The following is a 9,000-nucleotide window of genomic DNA, read 5'->3' as shown; positions in this document are numbered from 1 at the left end:
ATAGCTTAGAAAATAATTCAACCCATCCAATTTATTTTTTTACTATTTATGGTAGCTTAGCCTAACAATTACCCCATCCCATTAAAAAAAACCAACCCATAGATTGCGAACCAGACTAACGTGCAGTAATTCATGCTTTTTAATGTCGATTTATATTTTTCTATGGTCTGCTGTTCAACAAAAACTCCCCAAGATACTATAGATGTATCATTGGGGTTATAATCTTATAAAGAACTCACATTATAAAAAATAGACTAATAATGTAATTCACAGCCCAAATCGAAATTTACCACTATAGTCATTTGATAGAACACTAATATTCGAATAGCACTTATATATCCTAATGTTTCACCTATTTTTCACTTATATATCCCAACTTGCATTTGGTAGTAAAAAATACCAGAAAGTCTTTTAGGCTTGGACTTATATACCCTCACTTTTTTTTTGCGGCACTTAAATATCCTAAAGTTTATACAACTAGCACTTAAATGCCCTAAAATTTTTATTACTAGCACTTAAATACCCTAAAATTTTTAAAACTTGCACATAAATACCATCAGTTATGCAATCTTGAGGGTATTTAAGTGCAAGTTTTAAAATTTTTATTGTACTTAAGTGTCATATTTAAAAAATTTAGGATATTTAAGTATCAGACTTGAAAATTTTAGGGTATATAAATGCTACCAAAAACAAATAAGAGTATTAAGTGCAAGTTTGAAAAACTATTTTCTTGCTACCAAATACAGGTAGGGGTATATAAGTGATAAGTAGATGAAACAATAGGGTATATAAGTGCTATTTAGCCTATTTCTTTAGATGTTTCGGCATGATAAGAAAAGTGACTCAATTGAAAATTGCAACCTCCAGCAGTTTGAGTTATACTTTTAGTAGTAAATAGAGAGTTTCTAAGCTCTATATAGTATCTTGATGAATATTTATAGTCGTTTTGATTTACTAAAAATGCTCAAATTATTATCAATCTTTTGTCCTTTGAGATAACTCCATCACCAATTGTAAAGTTACATGGTAGATACTTTTTAGAAAGATAAAATACTGGTTTTACTCTTTAAACTATGCATATTAATTTAGCAAAACTTTTGAAAAGACAAAAAAAAATTAAACAGAAAAAAAAAAGGAATGTGGACCGACCCACGATCCAAACTACCGTAAGCTACGTCGGACCAAGCCCGACCCCATGCGGACCGTGGGCTAGGCTAGATCCAACCCCAAACCCAGGAACAAAGTCCTCAGCCCAGCCTGTCGATGCCCACCTGAACCTGGATTTAAACCGGCCTAGACCCGAAATCGAACAGGCCGATTTATGAATCCAACCTTACCCGGCATAAATTTTACTAAAGTATGCACAGTGATCTTAAGGTTATGCTTTAATGTTTATAGTAGTAGATACCGTGATTGTAACCAACTTATTATTCTTTTGTTTGAAGCAACTCTTAAAATCGTATCGATAATGAAAATTATTCACTAGGGTTAGAAATGGTTCAGCCTACCAAGAGACAAATCTATGTAGCAACAAATAAAATTCACCAACAAATGCCACTTTCAAAAGTAATCATCATCTTAAATTGATACGCAAGAAACCTGAAATTCAAATCTTGCTTTCGCCTGTCCATAGTCTAATCTTGAAACGAAAACAAAACTAAATATGATGCAATAAAACAAAATATGTAAGATAAGCTTAAACACCCCTTTATAAACTTCTACAAACACTAAATCCTCCACCCCAATTAAGGATTAAAGGATTAAAGGATTAAAGTAATCAAGCATTGCTTCGTTATTTTTACTACGTTTATCACTCATTTTCCAATTTTTGGCTATGACTAGCTTGAGCTGAGGAAGATTCAGAATAAATACATCGAAAGTCAAATGAGACAAATTGACAGGAACAATATCAATAATCTGTAATAAGGAACGAGAACTTACAAGAATAGTTATATAAGAGGAAGAGCATGATATAAATGGTTTTCTCAATGTTTCCTATGCATAAGTCTATAAGAACTAGAAGACTAACAGTGAGCAAAAGTGGAGCAATAATTGGCTAATGATACTAACATCCTCCTTATTCTTACAAAACTTTACATAATCCCTGAAGAAAAATAGGGGGAGGAACAAGAAATCACCTGTGTTTTCTGGATTGTTAAGGGAACAACAAGATTTGTTCATTGAATTCGTTGGCGCAGTACTTGATCCCCTATAAGGAATTGTCGACAACGAGAAGCTTTTCTGGGTGGAAAGGGCCCATTTCAGTGTGAACAATGCGACTGTTCCATTGCAACCTGTCAGCCTCTCTCTTCACCTTTGCCACCACATCAACATGGTCTCGGATTATCACAGCCCCATCTGGTCGAAGAATTCGATCCATTTCAAGTAAGATCTCTATGATGTCACATCTACAAGAGAAAAGATAATTGGAGAATTAATGGACTTGAAAATAGATTCATATGCAACTTTCTGAAGGGAGTAGACAATTGAATCATGCAATATTATGTATAGACACAAGAAACAAGCAAACGGTAAGAGCCATCAAAAATGAAAATGTCTATGAGAGAATTCATGGCTCAAACTCAAACACAGTGTGGAAGGTTTATCTCTTATGGCTATGTTAACAGAGAACTCTCAGTGTGCAAGTGAAGGGGAATTTGTTGCAACCATAACTGCAAAGCAAGTGCCATTTGCATGAAACTTCAATTGGAGTTGCTTGGCTCGTTTCTTAAATTCTGTAATTTGCAGTTAAAATTGAGTTCGCTCTTTTTGGTATAAAGATTTTATGAACTTCTATAGGAGGCTGGTTGCAATTAGCAATGCAAATTAAAACTCATTTGCAGCTCAAAAACGTTCCAACTGCATCTTGTGTCCAAATCTGCTTAAGTAGTTGATTCCAACAAAAGAACTTTTTGTAACTGGATTTATTTGTTACAGAAAAATTAATAGATTCAACTGGCCAAAAGTATCACAGTTTATTGCAACTCTAATTGCTGAAGTTGCAGCGAACCACACATCCCTCGACATCTGTATTTGTCCCATGGCATGCTTCTTAGTTTTGCGAGACTCAACAAGCAAACGCTCCTAGTGCAGTGCATGCATGTTTGCATGTTAAATATCACCGAATCTTATCCTTGGAAATTTGTGTCAGACGAGTCTTTCTGCATAATATCACAAGTTTTGTGCCTAGTGGTTGGATTTTCCTATTTCACTTCAATATGCCATTTAGGATCGTAAATGCAATCATAGAATATACATAGCTTCGGATTTGTGTATTAAATATCATGGAATCTTATCCCTGGAAACTTGTGTCAGACAAGTCTTTCTGCATAATATGACAAGTTTGTGTCTAGTGGTTAGATTTTCCTATTTCACTTGAATACACCATTTACGATTGTAAATACAATCATAGAATATAAATAGCTTTGGAAACAGTATCCATACTCCGCGCAGAGCAGATATACCTAATGAGGGGTAATATAATTGAACTAAATAATTGCTTCAGGGCAGTTACATTCTTTATCATAGCAGACTCCCAAATTGTCCAATAATGGAAAAAATTGTTAATTGACAAACAATAGTTTTGGGCTGTAGTGACCAGCAGACCAGCTCTGATTGAAAGGGGTGTCAATGACACAAAAGCAGACTAAAATTTTCAGCATGTCAATAAGAATATAAAGTTAGATCTGAATTGGCTGGAATAAAGCCAAAGACCGTAGAATAAGCACATTGCTACTAGAATAGTGCATGAAATAGATTGCTCACTTTTCCATATATATGCTGAATATCCCATGAGAATGTATCAGATCATATGTTCGAGGATAAGTTGAGAAGCCCTCACACCTGCAATTAACCATCTCTCACAACATCGTACTCCAATTAAATTTTATAATACTGTAAAATCAGTTAAACAACATCGAAATCATAGAATGCTACTTGAACATCGCCACACGTACGTACGAGCAAACAATTAAGCTCTTCTTAAATTTGTACAGAGAAAACAATTTTTAGAAAAAAAATAAAGCAGTTAATAACTCCAAACCCACCCCATCCCCCAACTCAAATAAGGAAAAACAGTAATGCTTCGAACTTAAAAGAATGGGGATATTAATAGCATTTAAATGTCATGATCTTTCTTAACAGTGTAATTCATGGGAAGTCTTGACACTTGTAAATATTTGCCACTTCCAACCTTGTGCGTTAAAGGGAGAGGAAAAGTTAAGCAAACCTCTGCAACATTTCATAGTTGTCTTTAGGATCTTTGCATTGACTCATGATTACTTTGATAGGTGAATGTGGATAACTTTTACTTATTATGAAAAACTTGATATATAACTCTTAGCAAAATTTTATTAAAAAAAAACAACTATGCCATAATAAGAGTTGACCATGAGAAAGTCATATAACATACCAGTCCATATATGTTCCGATAAGGCCACGCTCATATATGATGCCTAGAGTGTTATTGGCCAAGTTCACGGGAACTACATTCATAACCCAAGCCGGATACTTGGACATTGCTGCAGCAAAACCACCTATGCCAGCATTCATATCCATAACATTTCTGTATTTACCTCCCTGGGACAACCTGATATAATATTCATAGTTGGATATTCTTTTATTCCATATTTGATTATCATGAGTGAAGGTCTCAGCAGTTAGTCCTTTTATGCTCCCACTAAGTACTCTTGGTGGTACAGCATTTAGTCTCTTAGGCCACTTTGCTAGAGCACCACCAGCTGTTTCCTCAGTAGCTTCCACCTTTGGAAGAGGACTCATGCAGATGTCCATTTTATCGTACCTGTAATCCATGTGCAAAATCATTATTCAGGTGAAATCATAATGGGACATATACGAAACACTAAATTGGAAAAGGAGCATCATCTTAGGAGATCAATTTCTATGATAATATATAATTCAATTTTTCATCACAAGAAAGAAATACTGACATTTCCAAAGACAGGAATCATAAAAACTGAAATAAGTGTAATTAAGTGCAAGAGAGAGATGGATGGATGTTCCTATACACACTATATGTGTTAGCTAATGTGCCAAAGAAGTAATTATTGTGAACATTGTAATCACTAAATTGTAAATCCACACCCTCATTGTGATCAACGGGATGTAAAAGTACATGAAGCAAAGTTTAACTGTTTCGAAGCTATATACTCTTGACCCATATAAATATCCAGTGGACCATTTAATTTGTTATTCTTGCAGTTCATTTGCACGCTCAGATGCATCTGCTTAAAACCCCCAAGGTAATTGATTTTTAGCACTGTAATGTAGAATATTATAAATAGATTAGAGTACCCAAGTGGTCCATGTATCTGTTGTGAGTCTGTGCACTGCTGACTAACGTGTGCACAATACACAAACTACACAGAATTTGTGTCTGTCGCATTAATTTTTGCAGTGAATAATGATCCATAATAGAAATCATAAAATCCCTATTTTGGTCATGATCTATATGATTTAAAACTCATATATAACAGTAATCAAATGCAAATTATAGAGCGTCTCCATCAATCATGATTGACATGACCTCAAAGACAAACTAAACTTCAAGGAGTTCGGATTTGGATTGAAAAATGTGCCTTGTTATCCAAAAATATTAACGTTGTTCAATTGGTGCACATACAAATAACCCAAAATATTTTAACATTTAGATCTAAATATTTTTTAGATTTTCAATTCAAATGGCCTACCATAAAATTTTGATTGGAACAATTTGAAGTTAAAGTGATAAATGATGCAAAAGTTGTTACTTTGCCTGTGATTGGAAAATAAACAACAAAAACCAGAAGCTGATCAACAATTTTCTCTTATAAATATGACTGCAGATTGGTAATATTTTGTGAGAATATTAGAAAGACTTAGATATATTAACAGATAGATCATAGAAGGAATACAGCTGCTCACCAAGCAGCATCAGGACCTGGTCTGACACAAAATGGAGGAGAATTCAAAACCTTGGCCTTCTTAGCACAGTGAATGTGATTAGTAGGTTTTTGCCAAACTGCAAATATGCCTTTCTCAATAACTTTTTTCCAACAAAGTTTTCTAGCAAGATCCTCTAGCTCATTCTGCTCAGCTTCTAAATCCTGTGGTGTCCTCTTCCAACCTATGTACATGTTCTTCCAATTAATGGGTGGCCCAGACAAAACCCAGTAGCCACCAGGTCGAAGAACTCGATCGATTTCCATTAGATATCTCCCACCTAACATACAGCATATGGATTAGAAAATAGAAATCTTGCCTACATAACTCCTAGACCTCTTTCTAGTTTTCTACAAACAAAGATAATCTTAATTATTAATTTAATCAAGAACCAATAACCAAACTGAAGAATCCTTCATTCTTTCAACATATAAAGACATGCATTCCTTCACAAACATACACATAAATAACATATATAAAGGTTAGGCAATTTGCATTATTATTTCCTTTTAACAAATGATGACTACATATATGTTTTTCATTTTCTTCCAATTAGCACTTGTTCATGTATTGTGCATATAGCACAACAATGGTATATATTTTGACAAAATTTTGAAAAGACAAGTCTGTGGCATTTCATGCTAATCTTTCCAAGTATGTCATGAAAAAATAAGACAATTTCAAGGCTTCATCTGATAAAAATGGCAGTTGACATGGCACAAGTCTAGAGATTGCATCCAATTTGAATAAAGAATTTATATACTTGCATAACAAATTTTTTTGTGTCACTAGTAAACAATTTAATTTTCTTAAGCTAATGATCTATTTTCTCAAAAGTAAAAGTGATGTATTTACCATAACCAGCCCATTTGATGAGACATCGAGCACAGTGACCCATGTCAAAGGACCTAGATGGATATGGTAACCTTGTGGTACTAAGAACTCCCAGCATAGCTGGCAATCCACGTTCAAGGGCGAACTGTACTTGGGCTTCATGTGTATCTCTTGGTGCCACAGACATAGTCAGTACGTTATAGTCAAGAATGTGACCGCCGAAACTTGCAACCTGAGTATGAGTCGATAAATGATAAAAATATCAATTCTAGTCTTTATAAATATGAGGATAAGGGCCAGAAAATTATAGGAGATGAAACTGAGATCTTATTATCCAGCCCTCATCAATATATTTCCCATGTAGGTTAGTGTCTACTACAAGTCTAGCAGATATGTCAACTACAAATAAACATATAATAATGCATCTGGTGCTAAATTCTAGAAAAATGTATTTAATTTCTTTTGTTTTCTGTTTGTAATGAGAGACGTGTGGCCATTATCCAGATATGACAAAGACTACAGCATAACTCAAGGAAAGTGAAGTGACACCTCATTATCGCTAGAGGATTTACTGATATTTTGCCATAATCAAGAGTAGATTTCACAAGAGCAATATTAACAGAACAAGTCAAGAAGCTATTATGGAAGTAGACTATACTTCGGCTAAAGTTGGACTATTGAATAACAAATATGCGGTCTCCTGCTATGTTGGAGAACTAATAAGGAATACTAGGGTATACAAGACTCTCCAAGCATTCGATGAAAAATAAATTAGTGGGGACACACGCATAGCATGGATCAAGGAGAAACCATTTAGCTTTCGTTTACAATCAAAGATGCGACATATGTGGCATTAATCCACAAATAAAATGATTGTGGGTCTAAGAAGCATAGGCATCAACATCTAATGTAACTTCATAACATAAATAACATGCAACATATGGTATATAAAGCAGATGATCGCTAAGGCCAAGCCTGTATGACATTATACTGCATATGAGAATAATTGAGAAGGAATCATGAGAAGGATAAGGTAACAGATACCCATGCAAATTCGGGGTGATCCCTTCATCAACTAGTAAATAAACTGAAGTTTTTCAGATTCTAGTAATTTAACTCCAACGTAACTCTCACAAATTTACACCAAAATGAAGATGAAGCAACATTAATGCAACATCCAATCCACCGAAAGAGAAAAAACTCACCCCGCACCCGATATCAAGAACAGTCCTAATCTCCCCGTTCCTCAGCTGCGGCAGCACCCTCCCGAGATCCTCCGCGTACTTCCTAACCCCGTGCGGGAAGCTCGTGCCTCCGCCCGGAAAAACCAGGTAATCCCCTTCGAGGACCACCCAATGCTGGTCCTTCTTGGCCTCGATCAGATGCTTGGACGGCACATTGGCGAACCAAACCCTGCCCCTGCTCTCAGGCCACGGCACCCTCGGCCGGAGCTACCATCGGGCCTCGGAACCGCCAGAGGGCTTCTCGTAGGTGGGCCGGCAGTGGCGCTCCCGATGGAAGGAAGTGCCCTGCCGTCTTGAAGAGGCCGCTCTTCGGTTGGATCATGGCAAGCGGGAGTAGTCAGTGAAGTTCCGCGGGGCAGAAGGGGATCGGGGGCCGAGGTTGGGAATGGCGGGGAAAGGAACCCAGTCCTCGGCGCGAGGTGAGACGGGAGGAAGTGCCGACGGTCGCGAGGAGTGAGGGAGGTGGGGGAGGCGGGAGCAGCGAGCGGCAAGAAGCGGGGAGGCGGGCGGCAGCGCGGAGGGATCTTGGGGAGGTGAGTTGCGGGAGTAGATGCCGAGCGGTAGGAGACGATAGCAGAGCGAGGAGTTGAGGAGGCATTAAGTTTAGGGTTTGGCGATTAGGGTTTGGGATTGGGAGGAGCTGGAGCCATCGAGGAGGAGGCATTTTTTTTTCTTTTTTTTTTCCTCTCTTTTTTAATTTTTTCCCCCTCTGCTACTTGATTTTAATGGCGATGGTGGGAGTGACAGTGTGTCGAGGTTTTAGCGATTGGTGGGGCGAAGGGTGGACTTTGGTTGTGACTGGTTCGTCGGGATTTGTCAGAGCGTTGAACTTCTTTTGAGTAAACTTCAGCAAGACCCTTAAGTTTGGGCTCTTACCGAGCAACCCCCATCAGTTTTGAGACTATCACAGAATCCCTCCTATGTTTTGGGGTGCTCAGAAAATCTCCTTCAACTCTCAACATTTTTGAAAAAAAAAGGCCTC

At 37.0% G+C, this 9,000-nt stretch overlaps 1 protein-coding gene across 1 annotated transcript; it reads right to left on the bottom strand.

Moving 5' to 3' along the window:
* On the bottom strand, positions 1,886-8,240 carry LOC109837595 (probable methyltransferase PMT17). The gene is made up of 6 exons (XM_020405909.1): positions 7,980-8,240; positions 6,796-7,006; positions 5,923-6,220; positions 4,412-4,801; positions 3,766-3,843; positions 1,886-2,408 (listed from the first exon to the last, which is right to left on the bottom strand). Exons 2-6 carry the CDS (start codon positions 6,959-6,961, stop codon positions 2,210-2,212), a joined length of 1,131 nt encoding a protein of 376 aa, XP_020261498.1. The 5' UTR covers positions 6,962-7,006; positions 7,980-8,240; the 3' UTR covers positions 1,886-2,209.

This window comes from Asparagus officinalis, chromosome 4 (genome assembly GCF_001876935.1).
Source record: "Asparagus officinalis chromosome 4, Aspof.V1, whole genome shotgun sequence".
Taxonomy (NCBI): Eukaryota; Viridiplantae; Streptophyta; class Magnoliopsida; order Asparagales; family Asparagaceae; genus Asparagus; species Asparagus officinalis.
The sequence above is the reverse complement of the archived record's forward strand: the minus strand, read 5'-3'. Positions and strand labels throughout refer to the sequence as shown.

Bases quoted from the DNA above. Each gene is read 5' to 3' on its own strand.
- LOC109837595 (XM_020405909.1), bottom strand. From the start codon at position 6,961: ATGTCTGTGGCACCAAGAGATACACATGAAGCCCAAGTACAGTTCGCC. The intron at 3,844-4,411 runs GTATGTTATATG...GGTTAATTGCAG, and splicing joins ATCGGAACATATATGGACTG to GTGTGAGGGCTTCTCAACTT. The intron at 2,409-3,765 runs GTGAGCAATCTA...TTTCTCTTGTAG, and splicing joins TTCAGCATATATATGGAAAA to ATGTGACATCATAGAGATCT.